Source organism: Physeter macrocephalus, chromosome 15 (assembly GCF_002837175.3).
Source record: "Physeter macrocephalus isolate SW-GA chromosome 15, ASM283717v5, whole genome shotgun sequence".
Classification (NCBI taxonomy): Eukaryota; Metazoa; Chordata; class Mammalia; order Artiodactyla; family Physeteridae; genus Physeter; species Physeter macrocephalus.
This window is the reverse complement of record NC_041228.1, coordinates 24,219,536-24,246,225: the sequence shown is the minus strand read 5'-3', so window position 1 is coordinate 24,246,225 and position 26,690 is coordinate 24,219,536. Positions and strand designations below refer to the sequence as shown.

General features: G+C 37.8%; 1 protein-coding gene across 3 annotated transcripts in view; it reads right to left on the bottom strand.

Moving 5' to 3' along the window:
- CSMD3 (CUB and Sushi multiple domains 3) overlaps positions 1-18,346 on the bottom strand; it is a 1,193,315-nt gene extending 1,174,969 nt beyond the window's left edge. For all 3 annotated transcript variants that reach the window (XM_024129404.1, XM_024129405.1, XM_028500327.1), the window contains exon 1: positions 18,169-18,346. In XM_024129404.1, coding sequence (XP_023985172.1) covers positions 18,169-18,346 — 178 coding nt within the window. The remainder of the gene's footprint in view (positions 1-18,168) is intronic.
- Positions 18,347-26,690: the final 8,344 nt, after the last annotated feature.

The following is a 26,690-nucleotide window of genomic DNA, read 5'->3' as shown; positions in this document are numbered from 1 at the left end:
AGATTGCTTTTGCTATTTGGGGTCTTTTGTGTTTCCATACAAATTGTGAAATTTTTTTTTCTAGTTCTGTAAAAAATGCTAGTGGTAGTTTGATAGGGATTGCATTGAATCTGTAGATTGCTTTGGGTAGTAGAGTCATTTTCACAATGTTGATTCTTCCAATCCAAGAACATGGTATATTTCTCCACCTATTTGTATCATCTTTAATTTCTTTCATCAGTGTCTTATAGTTTTCTGCATACAAGTTTTTTGTCTCCTTAGGTAGGTTTATTCCTAGATATTTTATTCTTTTTGTTGCCGTGGTAAATGGGAGTGTTTTCTTAATTTCACTCTCAGATTTTTCATCATTAGTGTATAAGAATGCCAGAGATTTCTGTGCATTAATTTTGTATCCTGCTACTTTACCAAATTCATTGATTAGCTCTAGTAGTTTTCTGGTAGCATCCTTAGGATTCTCTATGTATAGTATCATGTCATCTGCAAACAGTGACAGCTTTACTTCTTCTTTTCCAGTTTGGATTCCTTTTATTTCTTTTTCTTCTCTGATTGCTGTAGCTAGAACTTCCAAAACTCTTATTCAACATAGTTTTGGAAGTTCTAGCTACATAAAATTTTTTAAAAGAATTGTTTATATAGTGAGTGACAGATATACATAATTGTTCAAAGCCTTATTTTACATCACATATCAATCAAAATACAATGTTTTTAATTTACAAATAATGAAAAATATGTAATTGTAAAATAATTTCTCATGTACTGGTTAAATAAAATAAATTCTCATATGTACTGGCTAAATAAGAGGCTCAGAATCAAAAAAATAAAACATAGGGACTTCCCTCATGGCACAGTGGTTAAGAATCCACCTGCCAAACAAAGCAGGGGACACGGGTTCAAGCCCTGATCTGGGGAAGATCCCACATGCCGTGGAGCAGCTAAGCCCGTGAGCCACAACTACTGAGCCTGCACTCTAGAGCCTGCGAGCCACAACTAGTAAGCCCACGTGCTGCAACTACTGAAGCCCTCTCGCCTAGAGCCCATGCTCCGCAACAAGAGAAGCCACTGCAGAGAAGCCCACACACCACAAGGAAGAGTAGCCCCTGCTCGCTGCAACTAGAGAAAGGCTGCATGCAGCAACAAAGATCCAGTGCAGCCAAAAATAAATAAATAAATTTATAAAAAATAAATAAAACATAAAAAAGTAATCTTTTAACATAGTGAGATTAATATATTTTCTCAAAGGAGTATTTGGAAAAAAGGTTTTACATGCCATAGTAAGACATAAAGAAAAATAGAAACACAGTGAAATGTCTCTTCCTAGTTCAGAAGACAGAAAAGCAAACACAAATGGAAGTAGTAAGACTAAAAATAGAAAACAATCTGAGCCTGCACTCTAGAGCCTGCGAGCCACAACTAGTAAGCCCACGTGCTGCAACTACTGAAGCCCTCTCGCCTAGAGCCCATGCTCCGCAACAAGAGAAGCCACTGCAGAGAAGCCCACACACCACAAGGAAGAGTAGCCCCTGCTCGCTGCAACTAGAGAAAGGCTGCATGCAGCAACAAAGATCCAGTGCAGCCAAAAATAAATAAATAAATTTATAAAAAATAAATAAAACATAAAAAAGTAATCTTTTAACATAGTGAGATTAATATATTTTCTCAAAGGAGTATTTGGAAAAAAGGTTTTACATGCCATAGTAAGACATAAAGAAAAATAGAAACACAGTGAAATGTCTCTTCCTAGTTCAGAAGACAGAAAAGCAAACACAAATGGAAGTAGTAAGACTAAAAATAGAAAACAATTGGATAAAAGCATAATAGTTATATTTACATTTTTATTCCTGGAAAAATATTTACAAAATTCTTAATCTATGGTTTCAACCCAAAATAAAAGAAAATGGTGTAGAAAGTAAAATCAGGAATGTAAATAACAATATGATGATGACTTAGGTGAACATTATCAAATCATTTGGAGGAATATAATTAACAGAAATGAATACAAATGGTATTATGAAATGCCCAAACTGAGGCAAAATATGATTAGAAAAAAAAAACAAATAACATGTAATAAAATAATAGAAATAAGCTTTTCATACTCCAAATTTCTAAGAACAAAAAAGTGTTTATTAATGAATTCAGAGATAAAATGAACGAAATATTGGTAAATAGAATACAATCATATGTGAAAGGATGTGCCAACTAGGGTTAAGCAGTGTTTATCCCAAGATTACAAGGCTGGCCACCACCCAGGGGAAATGATTAAAACATCTCATCATTTTAACAGAGAAAAATGTAAAAATTGTATAATTAGACATATAAATCCAAGAAAATAATCAATAAAGTTTAATATTTATTATTTAATTAAAACTTTAAAAAGGTATAAAGACCATTTTTTAACTTTTTCATTGCAAGGAATATACGCTTAAGCAATTCCAATATATAGCTAGTGTTGATTTACAAAACCAGTTATTTGGGGTTAGGGTGTGATTACTCCCTTTATCAAGGAGCCTTCTGATTTACAGAAAAGAACATCTCTCTCAAGGCTTATCTTAAATAACATGCTATCCTAATGCCTACAAAAGATGATTTAAAACCTGAAATATATTAAATGTTTGAGAGATGCATCTGCTTTTGTAATGTTATTGGATAAATTGAAGTAAATGTGTCTAGATATTTTCAAATAAATAATATAGTAGTTATTATTGTTGCAATAGTCATTAGTGACAATGTACGCTTCATAAAGTGCTTTCTCACACTGATCCATTTGATATCATGATAATGTTAAACATACAGAGAATATAAGAGATGAGGAAACTGAGCCTAAAGGAAAGATGACACTTAGGGTCAAATAGCCAGTGTTTAGCTGGGATTAGAATTCAAGTTCGAGTCTATCAGATTAGAGAGTGAGAATAATCCTACGTTTCCACATGAATTTGCTCTCTGATGTATTGAATATTATTTGAAAATATGTGCTGGAGGGGCCTCACAATGAACGATTATTTTTTATAGCGATAGTAAATTTATCACGGCCCAGTACTACTCTGGGTTCTTACTGTAGTGCTAATGGAGGTAGTGATATTTTTGAGCTAAGGGACGTCAGTACAAACCAAGTAAAAGCAACTGGCTTATATGTTCAAAAGTGAAAGGAGGAAACGTGACTCATACTTTTATACACTAAATAAACATACAGCATTTTTATAAATTCTCTTGTTTTCCAGAAAACACTGGATATCCAAATGGATATCAGTAGCCACTATTGATGGAGTTAGAAACATTTGAAATGTAAAACAAATGAAAGATTAAGGCAATATAGATTGATTTTTCTGAGTACAGGTTGGACCTAAGCTAAATGAATGCATTAAATTAACTGTAATCCAATTCAAGCCTCCAAATATTGAGTGCCTACTCTGTTTATAAGGTGCTTATTAAGGCATGGAGATCCCATGCTGGGTGATTTAAGATTTTTGACAGACTCCTTCTTACTTAATAAGAGTCATGAGTTAAGGAAACATGTTTCATTTCTTTTACACTTCTAAGAAATAAATTCACAGAGAGTCATCCAAGAAGTCTGGGCTATTAAAAATAAAGACTATAAATAAATATGAAATGAGACCTTGTACACACACTATCTATTTTAATTTGTAGAAAGGAAAAAAAGTACAGTTTCAGGCAGCATTAAACATAATTCCTAGCTATAATGTCATAGCACCAAAGCATTTCCCATATATAAATATATATATATATATATATACACACTTTTTTTCATTCTAACAGCAAACACTAACTTAATAAAAGATTCAACAAAGCATGTCCAAACACTAACATGAGACCTGTCCCTCCCGTGACATAACGAGTCTGACCTTTCTAAACTGTTACCCCTGACTTCCTCTGTTTCTATTGCCTTCCTTTCATCCCACAGCATGTAAAATAAATTGCTCTGTGTTCAGAAGTACTCACTCCAAAAAAGAAACCTTAAACTTTGGAAAGAATTCAAAATTCATCTCAATCTCTGGATTATTTTTTTCCCCTCAAAGTTGATGAAATCCTGTTTGGTGTCATGAAAAGAGCAAGGGTTTTGAGTTAGGAAGGCCTGGATTGAACTCAGTTTTCTCCACTTGATAGCTACTTTCCTTTCTAAGTTGCTTCCTCAGATTTAAAAAGGAGCTAAGTCTATCTATCACTAAGGTTGAGGTGCTTGCATGAGAGACACTCACAGTCCAGAGCAGTGGACAATGAAAACGTTTCTTTTTTGTGTCCTGAAGATGAGAAAAGAAATGAAGAATCAGAAAAAATAATAACATATCTAACTGAGGGAAGCGTTGTTACATGTACTTTAGAGAAAAATAACTATCATAAAAATTGAGATAACAACATAGGCAGAATTCATAAGTTGTGAATATTTGTGCTTAAATATACAATTTATAAAAATGCATATACTTCTTATTTTACTTGTGTTTATTCGCTATCAACAAAATTTTATTGACTGCATTTGGGGTTTAAGATATACTTGATATGTGTGTGACAGTGTTGTTTCTTTGATCAAAACACCCTTCTCAGAACTTGCTGCATAGGCAAAGATCACTTGTTCCAAACCGTGAGCCAATCTAATTGTATCCATTATCTTGGTTTTCATGAAGTCTAGCTGTACATCTTATAGGTGGCTTCTCTGAGATTCTCTTGTGTACTAACAATAAACAAGACAGCTTGAGAGCCTCTCCACTGCATTTTACGCAAAGTCTACTTTACAAGACTGTGTACAGTATGTGAATTGTCAATAATAGTTTGAAAGAAACAGAGAGTTGGAACTTGAGAAGGAAAAACCAAATGAATGGAAAGGCAGTGCAGATTTATTTGTTTGTATAATATAGTTTTGAGAAATGTAAAGGGACCATATTCTTCTTTGTTAAGATAAAGAAGGGAAGGATCTTAGAGGTAGGGTTTGAGATGTTGATGGAACCAAGTCAGCATATCCTGCAAATTATCTCCCATTTATTAGTTTGGGATTTCAATAAATGGAGCTAAATGGAGAGTGTATTGTGGAGAGTGTTGGAAATTTACTGTGGTGTACGTAGAAATTCCTTCCTTTAGTTGTACCAAGTTGAGTAAAACAATTCATGTTACCCAAAGCTCTTTCATCTCAAGCTTCTAAATTTACTTTTTTTTTTTTTTTGCTAAAGTCATCAGAGAGGATAAGATAGCAATTTACATAGACAATGTACATGTTTGGTTTTATCTTACATTAATAGTTGAGATTTTAGAGCTTAGAAAAACTTGTTAATATTTGTTGTATTAATAAATATTAAATCTGGTTTCTTACACATTAAATCATTAGATCACAAAGAAGTGAGTTTTACGGAATGTGGAAAGGGATAGGGAGATGGCAGTCATGAAGTAGGATGTTGGTGCAAACATTAAAATAACGTGAAACATCAAAGTAATCAACGTGAGGGGAATAAAGAAAATGTAAAATACAGGATAAAATTTGGTGAATGTCTTAACCTTGTAAAGATAGATCATTCTACTTAACTCCTGTGTAGCAAAATTGGCATTGATCCAATGCCAGCATTTCGTCAAATGCCAGGATTTCAGTATAATCATTCATCGATCCTTCTATTGCTCTTTAAATCACAGATTAAAACAAAACAAAGCACAACAAAACATAATCTGCTTACTGAAACACTGTTTTCCCAACATATGTAAGTCTCCAATAAAGATGAAAAAATTAGAAATAAAAAACTATGACAGAATCAGTTATATTTATATTTAGTTAGTTATTTTACCCTTTGCATGTGTTGACCTTGATAAGTTAGTTCAAGGTTTATTTCATGTGAATCACTAAATGAAGGGGTAGAGATTTAAGTTTAAATTTAAAAGTTTTAGGAAGCCAATGAGGAGTTCTGAGGCAGAAACAAACATGTAAAAAAGAATGGGTAAGAAGCACAATTTGCTGATTACAAACTATTATATAACTCTACAAACACTGTCATAGAAATACATGTGGGATCTTCATTAATACTGGATAAACTAGTTAATATCAGTTTGCTGAACAGATGGGAGTCAATAAACATTTTAATTGAAAATTACAAGGGAAAATTACATTAGATTAGATCACAAAATGATGACTTTCACTGGAAAGTTTCAAACAATGTCTGTAGGATGTTAATAAGTACCTGTGAGAGGATAAAGATTTAATATATAGAATATGTAAATAAAGATGTAATAAACTACATTGGTATTTCATGATAAAAGAATCACATCGAAGAACTAAACAATTTCACAATTTTCTTTGGTATTATGTTCACAGAAACCCTCCTTCAAAATGAAGACTGTCTTCTTTTAGGGTAGTGACTAGATTTTCATCTCTATATTTTCAAAATCTAGGCAAGGGCATGACAAACACTGGCCCTCAATAAATGATTGATGGCTGAAGGAATGTGTGGATGAGTCTCAGAACTGATACATAAGCCACTGGTTCTTTCTGTGGAAATAAAACCTACTGACCACTGTATCTTTCACAACTTCTATCTTAAACTGTATCAATATAATAATATTCAATTAAAAAATAATACTGTTCTAATAAAAGGTGTAATAAGCCAAACGACTTAACAAAAAGAAAATGATAGAAACAAATATTTACATGAACTAGCACAAGATGTAACTTAATATGTCTAACATCTTCCAATTTCTCTTGAGGCCTTTGAGAATTTTACTTTTGAAAGAATGACATAATTAAAATGTACTCTTTCTAAGATGGGTAGATTGCAATAATCTATGCAATGACAGGTAAAAAGTAGTGAGCTTCAAAATATTGAAAAATGGCTGATTCCTAAGGACTTACACATTGGTAATATTTAAAAATTAAGTTCAAAATGTCATTTCTGATTTTAATCTATTAATATATTAATGAACACTGACAGACTAACACAGATATTAAAGATTTCCTAGCACTTTGCTAGAAAATTGATTTTAAGACTTTCTGTTTGATCTCCTTTAAAAAGATTTAACAGGTAAAAGAGCACTCAAGTACTAGTAGAATTCAGGGATGAAATTTTTTTTTTTTAAGCCATGAAAAGAGCATTGAACATGAATTCAATGCAGGTAATCATGGGCCTGTCAGCATTTCTATTGCAAACTTCATTTAAGAGGGTTTATCATCTCCATCATCTTATACACTATTAAGCCAGAAGTTGGCACACAAATTAGCAGCCTGGATGCAAATTTGTTAACACAAAACATTTGAATCAGTTCAGCTGTTTTTTTTTTAATTGTATAAAAATTTAATTTTTAAAAAAGAATAAAATAAAAATTTAAAATGATTCAGTATTCTCAAAGAATATTTGAAAAAGTAGATATGCTTTTCTCTAATTTTTATTTAATTAATGCACTTTAAAGATGTGAAAAAGTATAAAGTGGGGATCGGGAGAACAAACTGTGATGCTACAATTTATTTATTTATTATTTTCATTTTTATTTATTTATTTATTTATTTTTAACATCTTTATTGGAGTATAATTGCTTTACAATGGTGTGTTAGATTTAGACATCAGCCAAAAAACCTTAACTTAGTGTTTCTCCATATATGTGAACACTGAGTAAATATTTTGTCTAGTCTACATAGTTCAGTCAGTTAGAGCACAGAGCCAATAAATTCAAGGTACTGTGTTTCATCTCCAGGAGACTCAGTTGTGTTTATTCTGCCTGTTCTCCTAACTTTGATCATTTATCTCGCAAATGCAGCTTTTAGCAACACAGAGCTCCGTATTACAACATACAGATAGATCAGCGTAAATTCATTACCAACATTTGGGGGAAATTCAAATTACACCTCCACTAACAGAATCAGAAAAGTCATATCTTTATATAAAAATATAGTTTAAACTTTGAAACAAAACCATTCCTAAAAACTACAAATTATCTGAAGTTAAAGTCTTTTAACAGTATCTTATTGTGCTTTAATAGAATAACAACGAAATAGACCCATTTTCACTTCTCTATATTAAAATACTCATAATAAAATCAGCTTAAAATTATATTTTTCATTGACTCAGTTGATAAACCCCAGGTACCATTATATGGTATTCTAAGAGAAAATAAAATTAAAAACATTTTTTCTTTTTAGATTCCATATATATGTGTTAGCATATGGTATTTTTTTTTCTCTTTCTGACTTACTTCACTCTGTATGACAGACTCTAGGTCCATCCACCTCACTACAAATAACTCAATTTGTATATATATGCAATCTAAAAAAAAAAATGGTCATGAAGAACCTAGGGGCAAGATGGGAATAAAGACACAGACCAACTAGAGAATGGACTTGAGGACACGGGGCGGAGGAAGGGTAAGCTGGGACGAAGTGAGAGAGTGGCATGGACATACATACACTACCAAAGGTAAAATAGATAGCTAGTGGGAAGCAGCCGCATAGCACAGGGAGATCAGCTCAGTGCTTTGTGACCACCTAGAGGGGTGGGATAGGGAGGGTGGGAGGGAGGGAGACGCAAGAGGGAGGGTATATGGGGATGTATGTATATGTATAGCTGCTTCACTTTGTTATAAAGCAGAAACTAACACACCATTGTAAAGCAATTATACTCCAATAAAGACGTTAAAAAAAACCCGACATTTTTTCTTCATATTTCTTTCAAATCAGACAACCCTCAGAGTGTGAACAAACACACAAAAAGTAGATATTTGAGAAATTACAATAATATCAAACAATGAAACACAGCTGATAATTTTATTAAGTAGCTGTGAATGAATAAACAAGAGGCTAATGGGAATGTGAACAAGCTTCGAGAAAAACGCATTTTAATTATCAATCTGTTTCCCCTTCCCTTCACCAAAATCATGCAAACAAAACGTCAAGTCAGTTTATGATTTAAAATGTCAATAGACTAAAGTGAATTATTACAATTGGATCAATTTTAAAATGGAGAACTGGGCTGACAGTCAATTTTCAACATTAAATAAAATTCTGGAATGTATAATTGTAGGAAATAGACTTGGAGACAGATTGCAGTTGTAATTTATCCCTAAATTTTGGCAGCTTTGGAGAAATCTATACCTAACTGTTGTAAGATGCAAAACTATTCAAAATAACGATGTCCCATAACAGTGTCCAGTGTAATACGTATATTCTATGAATAATACATCTGAGGGCATTGTTAGGATATCCAAGCTTTAACATTTAAAATATAGGTTAAAATGACATCTCTAAAAATGTACCCACAAACAAAGTTTTAATAATGTAAGTAGAAAAAAGGTAAGTACATATTTATATTGAGACAGTCTAAAGTTCAGAAAGGACTTAGGTACAACAGTGCTTTTGTTGCATATGAAAATACATTTTATCACCTTCAAAGGAAAATGTGATGCTAATTTTGATTGCTTAAGTACAATTTAATATGTGTATTTTTTCTTTTTTAGACAATGATGTATATTTCAATGCCCCCATTTAATTTTTAGTTAATTTTTAGATTGCTTGTTAAGTTTCTCATTTACCAATATTATTACTGTCATGTATCTGTGTCTCTTGACACAATCGCTTCAGGAAGTATTGTTTTGAGCCTGATCAGGATTTGGGCACAGGCACAGTAGTCTCTCCTCTCAAGGTGCTTTACTCCCATAAACCAGTTAGGACTAAATAATGAAGCTCATAAGGCAGTACCCAGTAAAAAAAACGTGTACTGGACAGAGAATTGAAAGACTATTTCGCACTCCCTTGTTTGGCAAGTCTCTTCACTTCTCTGAACTGTCTCCTCTGTATGTGAAGATGTACACCTATACCTGCACTTTTAACTAGGATGCAATTATGGGAAGAAGTAGAGCAAGTGGCTGAAGCTTGGGTATGAATGTTTTTTTATAAAGCACTTTGCCTTGAGCCCACAAATAAATCTAATGCACGTTCCCTGTTAGACAATAGACAAATAAGTCATAAGAGTTTTCCCATCGTTAAAACTCTATAGAACTGAATGGAAGAGTAGGTACCAAATGGAATAAATTTATTTGCCATAGCATAGGATGCAACTGGTAAATAGTTTTATGCCCACATATTATTTTATATGTGAAGTCCATAAGTCATCTACATACATAAATTTTAAAATTTTACTCAGGAGTACTGGGTTAAAATTTAAGGGTTCTATGTTTTGATTTGTTTTTTTTTTCTTTTTTGTCCTTAATGCACTAAATAGTTTTATATCTTATATTGACATATTTAACTTTGTATTATTGTGCATTTGCTTCACTTACTGTTGCTTATAAAACTGGAAAATAGCTTTCACATCCATCTTACAGAATAATTTAGAGAATAAAGTTAGGCAAGTTAAGTAAAAGATGTTGAAAATTACAAAACTGAGAAGTTATGTATAACTGTAACTGTGATATATATATATATATAAAGCATGATGTATTTATATATAATATGTGATATATATATATAACATGGATATTAATTTTAGGCTTTCTTTTAAATTAAATTCTCAAGATTTCAGTTTTTCTCTTAAAAGTGAAGAGCTTTAATTAGTAGCTTGGTCATTTTTAGTTTTAACTTTTAATGAGCCTATGAACTTAAAAATCTATTATCATTTCAGATTTCATTCAACCACTAGCTAACCAATGATCCTGGAAAGTCATTGCACCTCTCTGGCCCCAGGAAATGTAGATGATTTATAAATGGAAATGATAATCTGTACGTAGGAGATAACAGCTATCTCACAAGATGCTTGTTAGGATTCAAAACAGGAAAAGGAGAGAGAGAACCACTGTTTGAGACGTGGATGACACACTCTATATAAAGGGCTTAGCACAGAGCTTCCTGCTGTTCATATTTTATGCAATAAATACACATGCCTATTTTGGTACCATTTCCCCAAACATAAAACTTTATTGAATATATGATTAGTTATTTACTTGATGTGCATATTGTAATAGTCTTAGAAAATATTTTCATTCCACCTTTGTTTGTTTGTTTTTTTGTCTTTTACCAAATGGGTAGTTAACATTAAAAATTACCACAAAACATAGTCACTAATATTTTTACGTGGTACTAATTGGTATATGGTACTCAGATATTAACTTTTGTGATTATCTTCATTGATGCCATCTGAGAAAACTCTGTAGTAAAATTGATAAGGTACAGTAGAAAGAGAGTTGAACAGGATCTTGAAGATGCAATGATTTCGTCTCAGTTCTGGAGCTAATTATCTTTGTAACCTAGTAAAAAAATCTCTTATCCTTTCTAGGCATGTGCATTTTACTGTATAAAGTATGAGCGGTGAACTAGCTGGTATGTAAGAATTATTCCAGCCCTGTAAATACCATGGATTTGTGACAAGATGAACTAACAAATTCATGTAAGTACATTAATAAATCAATATTAAAATAAATCAATATTGATATGCAATGGATAAAATTAGCCCAGGAGTAGGAGTAACGTATTTAAACTATGGGTCTGCCCCTGATTCATAGAGCCAGCACCCGAAGTAACTGTGTAAAGCTGATAAGAAGAAATTTCAAGAGTGTTTCTGCAATGTATAATAGCCTAGGAACTTAGCCAAAGTGAAATAATAGTGAGAAGATGCTACATTTTTAATTTACTGCTGTGGACCAGTTAGGGCTGGTAGTGTCAGGGATGAAGTGTGTGGGAGTTCATACTAGCTTTGTGCATGGAAGTGTATTTTAATAATACTGATGATAGCTACTAGTGTCAGGCGCTATATATGTTACATATATAATCTTCCTACTGAAATTCTAATTTCCTTTTTAATAGATAATGAAACTGAAGCTTAGGAAAATTGAGTTGCTAGTACAAAGATAGTTGCTGGTAGAATCATTATTTGACTTCAGGTCTTGGTGGCTCCAGAGCCCTTGCTCTTTCTACTTTACTGTAGTGCTTCTCAAATTTTAGATCACATCAGAATTACCTGGATGACTTGTTAAAAACACCTATGTCAGTGCCAACTACCAGGGCATCTGTGTCAATAGGCCTGGGGTAGGGACCTGAGAATTCACATTTCTAACAAGTTTCCAAAGGATGCTGACGCTACTTGTTTAGGAACACTTTGAAATCACTGCAGTGCAAACATTTATGAGCAAATAGAATGATATTGTGATATCTAATGGCACCTGATTACTACAGGTATACTTGTGAACCAGGTACAAGGTATATGATGCATATGCTAATCTTATAAATTTTGACTTTTTAGAGATTTCAAATTGGGTTGCAGGGTGACAGGCTGTGATTATATAAAAAGTATTAATCCTTAAGAATCCTCAGCTAGCACCAAGCAATAGCATAGCAAAAGGTGTGATGGCATGAAATGCATTTGATAGCTGCCAGATTGGAGGCTTGAGAAAAAGAAAGATGATCACCAACACTGAGACCATGAATACTGGAAGGTATTCAACAAATTGAATTTTCTCAGTGACATTCCTGTAAAAGTGATATTCCGGATGAGAATGAAAGCCTTACAAGGGGTTAAATTCAGAGAAATTCTTGTAGACATGGAGATTGATCTCCCTGGAAAGTACCATGAATCACCCCACCTGCTCACTTTGAGAAAGAAAAGATGAATTGGTAATGACAGTATCTGTTCTATCATCCTTACCAGACCTCATCCAAAATCCAAATTAGAACTGTCACTGTATCTATAAAGTACACACCCCTTTGGATTATGAGTAAGGGGAATGGAAAAAAGAGCCAGAAAGAGAAGCTATGTTTTAATGTATATACAGATAAAATAAAATGGACTTAAGTTTTATTGGCTTCTCAGGCGTTTTTCCCTAATCTTTTCGTTAGCAGACATTTTACTTTTAATCTCTCCAACACTGGGATTCAGAGTACAAGATGGCATCTTTTGTCAAATAGTCATGTTACCTGAAGTAACAGGTTCCACACCAGACATGTTGCTTGGTGCTTCAAAATTATTTCTCAAGCTGGGCAAAACATTGCAAGTATTTAATATCCTGAAGCCCTTTCTGGAAACCCTGATATTAAGTAGAAGAAAGTAAAACTCTTGGGACACAAGAAGTGTATTTGGAGCCTTAGGGAACTTAAGTTTAGTTGCTTTTGCTTATTTGTATTTGAGATTAGACAAATATTTTAGCATTGAAGGTTTTTTTTTCTATATGCATACAAGGGCATTATTAATTGCTACCTTTCTTAATTTTTGTTTTATCAGATCTCACTTTTGATAAAGTTTTACTATATTTAGAGCCCTGTACGGATGCCATTTGCTACTGCTTTATTTTAATATTTCACTGTTTCTGTAGACACCAAACTGTGTGTTCAGGGAAAAGGCATGTGTACCCCAAATCTATTCAGCTAGAGCATAAATAGTAATGCTAATTAATATCATGAACAGTACTAACAACTACCGCAACTAAGTCAATGCCCCTGAAGTTCTTAATCTATGGAGTAGTTCTACCCCTTTTCTCCTTGAAGGATCTCAAAGGCTCTGGCATCAGGTTTTCAAAACCTGAAACCTTCTCCTTAATTATTTCTGCTCACACACTCACTCTTCCTACATGGACTTCATGCAGCCCTCACATCCTCCCCAAACCCCTCAACACCAAAAGATTCGGGAAATTTGATGCTGCACGGTGACATTTCCGAACGATTTCAACAGGGTAACTGTCCAGGGGAAGTTCCGCTCAGAGCTATTCAAGCCTTTTGAGGGCGGTAAATTGGGTTGGCTTACCAACTCTGTGGTGCAAAGCCTCCCCAAAGGCGCTGTGTTCAAGGAGAAGGGAATCCGCCTGCTGCCTGAGTCTATCTTTCTTTCTTTGGTCGTCCTGCTTCATGTTTTTCCTGCATTGCGCTACAGTCCCCGTGCCTGTCCCGCTTTCAGCCCTCAGCTGGCCTCTCCAGCAGGTCTGGGAGAGGACCACGTGGCAACCGGGATGACCCTGTACTCTTTCACTTCTTCTGCCGTTTCCCCTAGGGTCCAGAGAAGCCCTTGTGGCGCTCCAGCCTTGGGACTGCCCCCTGCTTGCTTTCCTCCCAGCGGCACGGCAGAGGGGGGCTGGGGATGAAGGGCATGGTAGAGGAGCATCAATCTCCATGACTCGTTCCCCAGTGAGTTTTTCGAACTCCCGGAGAGCCTGTTAGAGGAGTTGTTTCAGTGAGGGCAGCGCTGAGGTCAGCATGGGGAAAGGGAGCTTTCGCGGCGCCTGCACCGGATCGCGCGACAGCAGTGGTTGCAGCAACACCGACTCCGGGAACAGAAACATACTGTTTGTTACCCGCCGTCCGTTTCCGCCTCGGACACACACCCACACCCACCCTCGAGGCCTCCCGAAGGCTCCTCCGTGTTGATCCACGTGTACCTCCTCCTCCCAGCCAGCCACACACACACACACACACACACACACACACACACACACACACACACACACACACCCTCACAATGAATCTCGGTAAAGGCCAGGTCAGGCATCCAGTTTCAACCTCAGGTGGTCCATGAATATTTCAGGTAGTCTGGCCTTCTAGAAGCAAATAAAGTATTCCAGGAGGAAACAGATGGAAGGGAGGGATTCCTGTCCATACTGCAGCAGGAGAGGGACCCCTGACCCAAACATGAAGGTTACCTCTAAGCAGCTGACTCAGTCCTGTTAACCTCAAGGGAGGGTTTTGATGGTGGCCTTGGCAGTGGGTGGCTTTTTGTTTGCTGTTGTTACTGATTTGTAAAGACATTAACCCAACACACCCACCTTTCAAAAGATCCCTCAAGACACGACAGAAATTTTCCTAACGTTACTGACAGGGCAGACTGTTGCCCTGAGGTCAGGGGAGTGAGGGTTATCAGCCCCTAGCACAAGCGCGCTGCGCTGTCACACTGGGGTGGGCAGAAGGTGCTAATGAGCGGGGCTGGCAGATCCCCCCGCCCCTGCGTGGACACTGCGACCCTTTCCAGTACTAATTAACTGCGGGAGAAGGTGTGAGCTCCGCTCTTCCAGAAGAGCTCTGTGGCGGGAGTAATATCTCCTTGGAGTCCCAGAGCACGCGGAAACGTGGATCCTTCTCGAAGTCCGGGGTCCAGAGAGAAGCCCTGAAACCACTCTCTAGTACACGGTGGGAGACGCGGCCCACTAGCTCTCACCTGCTGTCCACCGAGGTTAGTGCCTTCTGTACCTTTCCTGCAAGATGTGTGTGCTCCCCCAGGATCTCCCTAGAAGGAGCGTGGGGAAGCACCCCGCGGGTGTCTGTTTACGTGGGTGGGACGTTTAAGCACGACTTGGAGATTCACAGTTTCTATGTGATTGAAACCTAAAACAGACACGCCGCAGCTGCAGGCTGCATTTCAGAAACCTTTGCTTTCCTGTGTGTGTGTGTGTGTGTGTGTGTGTGTGTGTGTGTGTTTCGGCCTGAAATAGGCATGCATCAAGTCCAAGCCGCCCCCGGCCCGCCCCACAGCCCAATTTGGTGCCCTCCGTGGCCTTTTATTTCAGATGGCGACAGGAGACAGAATGCCCAGAAAGGGTTGCCTCTCTCTTCAACCCCACTCGAGCGATTCAGGCCTACTACTGAAGGCCACTTTGTCTTCTACTCTGAGGCGTTTTCTCCCACTGAGCCTCTTTGTCATTGCTGTTGCAGGCAGAGGTGAGATAGTGGAGGAATGAAAAGTGTGGACAGAAAGTGGAAGTCTCCTGGCAGGAGCTGTTCACCTGGAAAAGCACGCGCCTTCGCCTTGGACTTCTTGAACCCTAGCACTAGCCTAGATTAGGACCTGCAAAGCTCTTAGAAGGATTCCCCATCCTGAGCTTCCCCGTGGGCCTGGGAGACCAGAAGAAAAACAGCGTGGAAGACAAAAGCAGTCGTAGAACATTTAAGCCACTGCTGCAATCTTGGTTTTAGGAAAAGCCTTGAGACTGAGATAAAATTAAAAAAAAAAAAAAAAAAAAGGGGGAAGAAGGAGAAGAAACAACTAAAAACTGGCACCCCTGGGTGACCGGGAGCAAGTCTAAAGCATACAGCCTCTGTAAGTTTGTGTCTCAGAATTTGAGGACAGTGTTCCAAGTTGTAAAATACAGGAGATGCCCTTCAAGTGGCAGATAAGTGACAATGAAGGATCTTATTACCATTAAAAAATTTTTTTAATGGTCCGTAGAAAAATGATTTTGGACGGGATCAAAGCAGAGTGTGAAATACCCCTTCTTCCCAATGTCCCCGAAACTGGAATATATTCAGTGGGCCGATTATCTCAGTCCAAATGACGGGAGCTGTGAGTAGAGGAGAGGGGTTTCATTTCCAGTGCCATTTAAAGCAAACTAACACGCTGTTCGTTTCTATCGGCGCGTCTTATCTAGACTATACGGTAGGTACGGGCAGCCGGGCTGTAATTGCAAGCAGCGCTGCTCAGTGTTTGTCAGCCAGGCTTGCTCGCCCAGCTTCGGAGACTCCCTCTCCCTATCTGCCCCTCGAATGTGTTTTGACTCAACAGGTATCACATGAAAACTCGCACTTAACCCCCGGTCATCTTCTAGCAGAAGCCACCTCAACATTTTTCCTGCCAGGAACTGTCGCTGGCTCCTTGTGCCTCTGTCACGCGGATCGCGCGTCTAGCTGGCAGCCCCAGGGCCATCCATTAACCACCGAGTCCCAGTGGCAGGCGAACTAAGCATAAATGCGAGGCTCCTCACACGTCGAGCCAGCGACGAAAACCCCTTCTAAGCAACCCGAGACGCATTTTGTGCGCTAGGCAGTGTAGTTACGCCGCTGAGGACAAGCGTTCTGGCTTAGAGCTGCGCTGAGGCTGGCGGGGGGCGGGGTGTCAAGCTTTGAGAAGCCGCTTGGGATTACAAGGCAGTTGCTGCCACAGAGACCAGGGACAACTTCTTGGCATTTAAAGATGTAAATTAAAATTCGAGACATGCCACCCATCCTTGGTCCTAACAGAGGGAGAGGTAACCCTTCCAGCTCCCTCCACCCAAAACATGAATTATCATTTCCACTGAATGCAAATGGACTGCCTTCTGTGGGGGGACAGCCAGCTGCAAGCTGTACAATAAACTGTTTCATAGAGACGCGGCCCGATTGCGGTTCAGAGAGGCACTCCTTTACAAAGGAAGAAGCGTCCAGTTTGTGTTGACAGCGGTGGCGCGCCTGGGCCAAAACACCCCCCCTCCCTCCCACCACCCACCCCCGGCACACAGACACCCGGGATTTGAAACTAGCTTCACTAAAAACGACATCCCTCGCGTCTATGTGAGCTGCCATGGCGGCGTGAGTCATAAACACCGCCTGAGTATTTTTTGCAGCAATTAATGGGCAGCAGGGTGCAGGAGAAGTTTTAGAACAGAGCTGGGGATCTATTTTCTCCCGGAGGACAGCTCTCTTTCCAATGATCCTGACTGTCCCTTGCCTTCCTGCTTAGGAATAAATTTTACATCCTACCCACTCCCTCCCCTTGTCTGTTGTGCATGTGACACTCACTCTACCTGTCTGAACGCTGAGACTTGCTGGGGATTTTCTTTTTGGTCGTCAGCTAATGACTTTCCTCCTACCTTCATTCATCCCCAAAGGTAGCTCGTTAACACTTCGTGGCGTCTCAGACCGTTTAAAAGCCCCATTTTAAGCGAAACCTCTACCACAGGACCTATGGAAGCTCCTCTATCATTTATCAATGCAAAAGAGCCCACGTAGAAATAATTCACATATGCACGCGCACACCTTCATGTTGGTGTGAGGGCACCCCTGTGCCCTAATGCATTTAAAATCAGCACATTCCTAACATGTCGGTAACTTTCCTACCTGAAAGGGTTAAAAAGCATTTACACGAGACTCTTTAATATAAATATTCCAGCCAAAGCATCAAACACCACTGGTTTGACTAGAAATCAAGGTAATCTTCACCACCAAGAAAAGTCTTGCAGAGGAATTCTGCCTGGATATCCACTAGTTAGAGGGTATACGAACCAACTCACGTATTCGTTTGAGCATACTGCAAGAATATTTATTGAGCACAAGCTCAATCACTGCATTGAACGCCAGATCTGGCAAGCAAAATGCATTTCCTATCTGAGGGGGAAAAAAGAGCTGTGAATCAACTCCTTCTTCTGTATTATCATGATTATTTTTATCTGTGCAAATTGCAAAGAAGCTACCCCTCTCCGGCGACAAGTCAGCTCACCTCCATCCAAAGCAGAGGGGACCCCCGAAAGCAAACCTACCTTTCACACAAGACACCGTCAATAAGAAGACGAGGTTCCAAAACGTAAATCCACTTTGACTCCCCATTTTCTTCATCAGGATGAAGTCTAGGTGGCCACATTTAGCGCATTTTCTCGTGTCAGGCTCCCGGGGTTTGGATTCCTTCTCTCGGCTTTCCCCTTTGCGGAACCCTTTCATATTATTCGCGAGCTCCTAATTCCTGCTCCTCAGCCCGGCGCAAAGGAGTTGCTGCTGTTATTGGTGCGCGGTCACAGCTCGAAGTGAATGGTGTTTCTGGGATACCACAGCAACCTTGACGAGGACTCAACCATCTCTCTCCAACGGGGGCACAAAGTCTCTGCTACTCTGGATTCTGTCTTTTCTTGTGCGTTTTTACCCCTCCACCGAAACCTACCTCAATTCTAGCTCGTTATAGCAACCACCAGAAACCACTAGTGAGCCTCTTAAAGGCCAGCTCCTCTCTTTGACAAACTCCCCACAATATTTGAAATGAAGGGGTTTGATTTTTTTTCCCCGAATAGATCAATTCTGCCTGTAAAACAGCCCAAGAAATATTGTTACTGAGTTCTCCATTGCAGCCTGTGAATATACAAGCATATTAAAGGAATATTTTAATCGGAGAATCTGTATTGCTTTTAGGGAAACCGTGATGATATATGAATCGGGCTCCATCGATGGCCATGTCATTATAATGGGACATGTGTTACTACTGTAGTTGCAGTATATTTCAGGCAGGCGTCTCACATTTATCATCCTGTGATTTAATTGAAAAAGGGAGATCACAGAGAAGAATTTATTTGTACACACGCAATTACATATTCAAGTGCCTAGATGTAAACCCACAACCGGGTTTTTTGATCATTAGGCAAACCGATTTCATCCTTGACCAGGGCGGAGGTGAGAGGTGGGGAGGGAGTCAGTCATCTCCTCAGAGTTCGCCCTTTCATCCTCTCTACCCCATTTTCAGCTGACGTGTGCTGCAGTTAAACTACTTTATCTGGGGTAGTTATCTGGAACAGACCCATTTGTCTTCATTCTAAATCGGTCCCAAATATGTAAATGGGAGGGTTCTTTCAAAACGGAAAACCTATGTATCTATACGTTTGGACCTGGCCGTGCCCACACACCCCTCACTCAAGGGTTAACATTGTACAGAGGAAGAGTTCTTGCGCCATCTACTGGCCCTCGCTAAAGCCTCCCGCTTCTCTTTCACATCTAAAAGGTACCCTATTTCCCTCATCCCAAGGTGCGGGGGAGCTTTGTCCGGAGACCAGCGTGTTTTGCTCTTGTATGTCAGTTTTCTAATCTTTTTTTGGTTGGTCCTGGCCCAGGTCTTATAACCCACATGTTCCTTAGACTAGGCGCCTTTTTGGAGATCTGACCTTTTCGGGAATCTGATACCGTCTCAGGAGGGGGAGGACTGCAGCAATGGTTCTGCAATAGATTGCAAAAGCTTCTGTCTCCATTTGCATGCCGAAGGCTATCAGGGGGATTAGTATCTATCTACAGGGCTTGGTTAAGAGGACTGCCCAATGTGAGTTTGCAGCTTTCCACATTGCCCACAAATGATGGCTCCTGTCCCGTGCACCACACGAGAACCCTGGCCAGCTTTTGTGCCTGGGCTCGATGTGGAGCTGCCAGCTCACAAGAGCAAGTCTATTGCATCTGGAGGGAGTTTTACTCTGGGAAGTGGGCACACTGCGAGCGTCAATAGGCGTGCGTGGTGTGTGGGTTCAATCTGCAAGCATAGGAAGGATTCTGAGCTCTCCGGGTACGTGGCATTTTGTGTGAGTCTGTGATTCTCCCACGGAGTGTGTGTGTGTGTTTGTGTGTGTGTGTGTGTGTGTGTACATGGGTGCTATAGTGAAGGGTAAGAGTGTGTGTTTATGGAAATGTTGAGGAGTATGATTTTCTATGTGTAGGTGTTTTCCCAAGTGTGTCCGTGCAGTAAACATGCGTGTGCCTGTGTGTATGTTCGTGGGGGGCGAGGGGAGAAGAGAAAGAAGAGAAAGAGAAATTTCTCTTCTGGGTAGGGAGCATTAGCAAGAGGCTAAAGCTGTAAATGCATAACTGACCTCATTAAACTCGGAGAGGTACATTAAGGGTGGTGTGCAGGATACTGTTCCTTCCCACCAGTGCTTTCTTTTCTCGTCCGCATGTGCAGATTCCAGGGAGCGGGCGACAAGCTTGGGACTAGACGGAGACTGGAAGGATCAACAGTGAAAACGTCATTAGCCTGCTCAGCCACCTCGGTGGCAGCTCTGGCAGTGATTTCAGTCAAGATGTCAGGATGTGTTGCTGCTGCTGTTGCCTTTGCTGGACCTGCAAACAGGTCCTTGGACTTGATGAGGACACTTGACAAGATCCTCCTTACCAAATGTGCAGAGCTTAGTCACCTCAACCGATTTCACTTTTCATTAAAAGAAAAAAATCTTGGGTGTATGTAATCCATTTGAACACATAGATATATATCCAGACAAGAGGAATTTACACCCAAAAACTTTATTTCTCAAAAGTCAGGAATACTTTTAACAGTAATTATTGTGCAAAAATAAACTTTGACTATGGGACCATCATGACTACTACTAAGATACCAGTGTCTAAAATTTATTGTCAAACATGCTAATCCTATAATCCAATTATCTTCCCCTAAATGAATCCTGCCTATAATTTCAATGTGAAGTTGTTTAAAAGATTTATCTGGTAGCACCTAATACATTGAACAATACTATAGTTTTTCGTTTTTACAGCTCATAATAAATCACGAGCTATTTTTTGCCTGCAACTTCCAGCTCCTGAGATAGGATGGGAAATTATATTTTAGAGATGTGAAAAGTGAAGGCATGGGGAAATGAAATGGTTTATCCAAGGTCATCATCAGGAGCACTAACATTTAATCCAGTACAGTCAGTGCTGGATCACACACTCTTGTCTTTCATGCTAAACAGCTTCCTCTTCAAGGGAGCATTCCCAGAGGTATTCCAGAAACATAATATTATCAGCCAAAATCCTGGATGAGAAATTCCTCAGTTTCTCCGGAAGGAAAAATACAGTGTCTCAATTTGGGTGGAAGAAATCATCTATCTCAGCTGATCTGTAGGAAAGCAGCACAGTTGCACATAGATTTGTTTAAGGCTGTTAGAAAAAGAAAATAAAAAATAGCTAACATAATAACAAACATTAAATGCTTACTGTATGCCTGACATTGTATTATAGTCACAAGGCATATCGTATTCAGTCTCTGTACAACTTGCTAAGACAAGTATTACAATTATCCTCATTTTATAGGTGAAGAAATTGATACACAAAGAAGTTAACTATCTTGCCTTGCCCGAGGTAATATATTTAAGAGGAAATATGGATCTATGGTGTCCAAGTTTTGAGTCAATGTGCTTGCCCACTGTTCTTTCCTATGCTAGCTCCCAAAGATGCTTGTTTTAAAATAGTCTACTAACAAAAAATATGATTTTTATAACAAATGTACCTGTATAACTATAGAAAAGCAAAGATTTGAAGGTAATCAAATTATATATTATATATATACAATTTATATGTATAGGTAATGAAATTATGTATATATGTATATATACACACACACACAGAAAAAACATTTTTTTCTTTCTATACTTGTCAGTTACTAAAATCCCCCCCTCTTTTGTTCTTTTTTTTTTTTTTTTTTAAATTTCTTGCAGCCTGTTGATCTTCTCACATACAGGTCGAGGGAAATAGGGACTTGGTAAGGATCATCAAGCCAATCACAATGATGAAGTACCCTGGAGAGTTCTTAAAAAGAGTTTAGATCAGAAAGGGACAGGTTCTTTAAACTGGAAGTAACAGATTTCCATTCCCTTTCAGTGGCCCCCTCCCAAATACTATAGAATACAATGAATTTTGATCTTAAAACGAGACTTAGTTGGCACTTAAAAGGGAGAAAATAAGCACCTTTTAAAAAATTGCTCTGGGCTTCCCTGGTGGCGCAGTGGTTGAGAGTCCTCCTGCCGATGCAGGGGACACGGGTTCGTGCCCCGGTCTGGGAGGATCCCACATGCCGCGGAGCGGCTGGGGCCGTGAGCCATGGCCGCTGAGCCTGCGCGTCCGGAGCCTGTGCTCCGCAACGGGAGAGGCCACAAATTGCTCCATTTTAAACCAGGTCCTCGTTATATATTTACTCTGTTTTAGCATCACAAAGGCAATATCACAGAAAAAATGATCAAAACAGAATGAATACACTGAGAAAAAAACAACATAAAGACTTGGGAAGAGGTTACCTTTAACTTTGAAAAGAATTGCATGTACTTTTGACAGAGTCATGAACTTATAAAGTGTTTTTCTTAATTCATGTCACAGATATACAGGTTTACATGAGGATTACTGTTCAAATTCAGTATTGATTTTGTTATAGAAATGTTCCTGCCTATTAGTGCTGAATGTCAACTGATTGTAGACATACACTTTTTAATTAAAATGCTCAAATTCAAACCTATGGGTCTGTGGGGGAAAAAAATAAAGTAAAAATGTTAATGATTTACAAATAATGAAGCAGGAATTTTCCTTTTTGTTCACAGTTTTCATTTAGAATTTGTTGCCAGGAGAGTAGGATAAAAAGAGGAACTAATTTTCTCATTTTTTCTACTTAAGTGTCCATTCTTGAGTCCATCATATCTGACCTCTCCAACTCCTGGGAAATGAAACATTTGAATTTAAATGTTGAATCTGGAATAATGCAGGAATTCTAATTCAAGTCTGTACATTTGGACTTGCAATAGTCTCTATTTGGTTGAGGAGAAAAAAAAGAGATCTAATATTCATGATAAAGTAAATTTTCTTTAAGCAATCATATTTAAGAAGATAAATTATCAGGTGGATAAAAGTATCTGTCTTGCTGTTAATCAGGAAGCATTGTTGAGAGGTGGAGATGAGCCTCTTGGAAGTGTTGCTAAGTGCGCTTCCTAGGCATCCATTCCTCTCATGTCCTGACTCCTCTTTCAGTTTTATTAATAGCGAGGCTTAACAGGCATTTCAGTCTTTTGCAGCTTTAACCACATTAAGAAAGTCAGGGCTTCCCTGGTGGCGCAGTGGTTGAGGGTCCGCCTGCCGATGCAGGGGACACGGGTTCGTGCCCCGGTCCGGGGAGATCCCACATGCCGCGGAGCGGCTGGGCCCGTGAGCCATGGCCGCTGAGCCTGCGCGTCCGGAGCCTGTGCTCCGCAACGGGAGAGGCCACGACAGTGAGAGGCCCACGTACCGCAAAAAAAAAAAAAAAGGAAGTCAGAGACTGAATTTCTATGTCACATAAGGGTAATAAAAGTGTGTTTTAAACAATGAGAGAACAGAAAAACCTTAAAGCTGAAGGCAGTATCTATTGCTGTATCCAGACAAAAAAATCATACTTTGACTCCAAAAAAACTTATTTTTGACATGAGCCACATGTATAAGTTTAGTACATTAACATTCAGATTTTTAAACTGATGCCTTCTGAAATATAGACAATATAAATATAATATATAGATAGTTTAATATAAACTATATGAGCACATTTCCCTAAAGGAAAAGAACCATGGTAAATAGTTGGGGAACATGTAAGTAATGATCCTAAAAGAAAAAAGATAAGAATTGAGAGAATCTTTAAAGAAAGTTCTGTTTGTCTTGAGGATAATTTCACTTTCCTGCTAACCGTGGGCCTTAATATCACTTAACTTGTCTCTGTGTAAAGGAATAGAAATAAAAAGTTAAGCAAAAGGTATCTTTGCTGAACAATCATAGTAATCCAGATCTCTTCTTTTCATAAGTAATAAAGTTGTTTTGCTGACAAGCTGTGAATAAATCTGAGTTCCCAGTGTAGCAGATCTTTTTACCATCATTTCTTTAACTCTAATATAGTTATGTGGTATCAACCTCAAATGCACTTGAGAATGCATAAATATTTAGAGAATATAAATCAAATGGCTGGATTTCAAAAGATACCAAATCTATCATCATAACTATCAAAATGCAATGCATATTTGATTTCATGCCCGAAGTCATCTGCCAATAAACTCATTATTCTCTCCTAAAATGTTTGACTTTTTGATCATCTATATATTATTGGCTAATCTTCAAAACTGATTATAATTTCTTGATGTAAATGCATATGTTCAAACATTCAGAATTCGGTAAAACCACTAATACATTTTATTTTGCATTTTGCTAGTCTATTGTAGATTAGGTAGCATGTATGAGGCCTTCTTTATATTTTGTTTCACGTATCTACTTAAACATCAGTTTTATGAAACTTTGCTGAGAAATCTAAACTTAGAAGTAAACAATTCTAAAACTGAAAGTTAATTCTGGAAAGGTGCAAGCTTTAAATTATATTTGATCATAATCCTAGAAGCCCCAACCCAGCAAAACACAGCCCAGAGGTAAAAGGCAAGTGTGTCACCTGTGCTTGAAATCTTCTTTCACAAGATAGTGAAGTGGTTTTGCTGGTGATAAAGCAGAATTTATTAACTTTTTATACATATAATTGTGAGGTTATTTTTCCTAAATACTTATAAACTTTAATTAGAGGAACCATTAATAATAGAACTGTTGGAGGTTTCACAAATTTGAAGTCCATAATCCATATATGTGGTTACATGTGCTAGTGTCTGAACCATATTAAAAGTATGAATATTCATTACTGAATAATTTGACCCAGTGTTTAAACTTCCCAAATGATCACCAACAACTCTGTTATTTCATTGATTTTTCAAATTTATCTAAAATTAACAAATGTTGAAATATTTCCCAGAATAAGAGTACAGGAAGCCAAACAACATAAGCATTCTTTCTTCAGAGGAAGATAACTGTGACCTTGACTTAGAAGGATCATTTTGGCCACAGAAGGAAGGAAAATCAATGCAGCTGATTTTGGTTTGGCTACACATAATCCCATTTGGATTGTAAGTACAAATATCTGTCCCATCTGGACAGGGTTCCATTTCATCCTTACTCTTTGTTCAGCAAGTATCATTTTCATCTCTGTGTTCATTCATTTATTTAAGAAGTCATTTTGAGCTCCTACTACAAGGAAACAACAACAAGATTCACACATTATTTTCAAGGAGCTTATAAGGTAATAGAAGGGATAGAATATATTCTCAGGTAACAGTAGTGAATGTCAGTATAGTTCATCCATTTTAAGAGAGATGCTTATAAAACACCAAGATGGTGGGAGATTATTTATAGCTGGGGGAAATGGAGAAAACTTCAAGCAAAGTATACACCTTTGAGCCATTCTAGAATCATCCGGAAATGTTTGGCAAAAAAATATCTTGTTGGAGAGCTATTTTCCAGAAATATTATAAGTAAGTAAGAAACTCTGTAAGCATATCTAGGATTTGGTCAATTTGGTTAAATGATGAAGACATGGCAGATGAGGCCAGAAAGGTAAAATGAGCCAGGGAGAGGTGGGAATTAGGAAACAATAAGTGTCCTTGCAAATATTTTCTACATTTCCTTTCTCTTTAGTATGCCATAATATTTGGTCAGTTCAAGTAAACCTCCAGTGGCACATTTTTAAAACAACTCAATCAGTGGATCGTTTCACTGAATAAGCAAATCAATTTGTTTTTGGCATTTTGTATACAGAGGTTTATAGAAAGAATGAAGTTAACCTTTCAAGTTGATTGAAGTCATCAGGCATTTATTAGAAACATACTAATAAGATTCAATAATTATTAAATAATATAATTAATATTAATATAGCACATAGTAAATAAAATATGTAATATATACTGTTAATATTAATAAATATATAGTATAAATAAGTAGGTAGATCTGGAATATTTTTGTGTCTGGTTAAGTATATTAACACTATGAATAAATACTATATTTGCAAATGCATAGAGAATTTACCTCATTATCCAGTATATGAATACCAATCTGAATTTCGGGAGATTTCACATGTCTAGAATGGGCAATGAATCTAGTGCATGACATAATATTCTAAATATATAAATACAATAGCAACTGCATCTCTAAGGAGGTTAAGCTATCCAACAATTACAATGTGATTATCACTCAATTAGTCCATTTCAGTTTTTTAGAGTGTGCTTACCCTGGGACAAATAAAATCTTGATCCTTATTCTTCCCAATTACCTTTGCTCTTTTTCTAAATCAAACAAACAAGCAAAACATAGTCAAAGCAAACAATGATGACAAAACAATAAAAAAGCAAACAAATAAACAACTCTTCCTGGTTAGAAATCTTGTACATTCAGTGATCAGAAAAGAGTGGGGAAAAGGAATGTGGTGTGTCAACAAAAATTCTTCCTTTTCCAAGCAAAAACAATAAGTTAAATGCTATTCTGAATCTGAAGCAGTTACAGTAATGCCTATTGGATTAAAAAACTGAGATTGAAAATGCCTTTAGGGTAAGAAAGCTATCACTTGGTGATAACAGAATGAGCCTTAATTTTTCATCTGTAAAATGGGATAACTGTTTACTTCACACATTTTTAATTAACATTCTCAAGAGGTATGTTGCTAGAAGAAGTT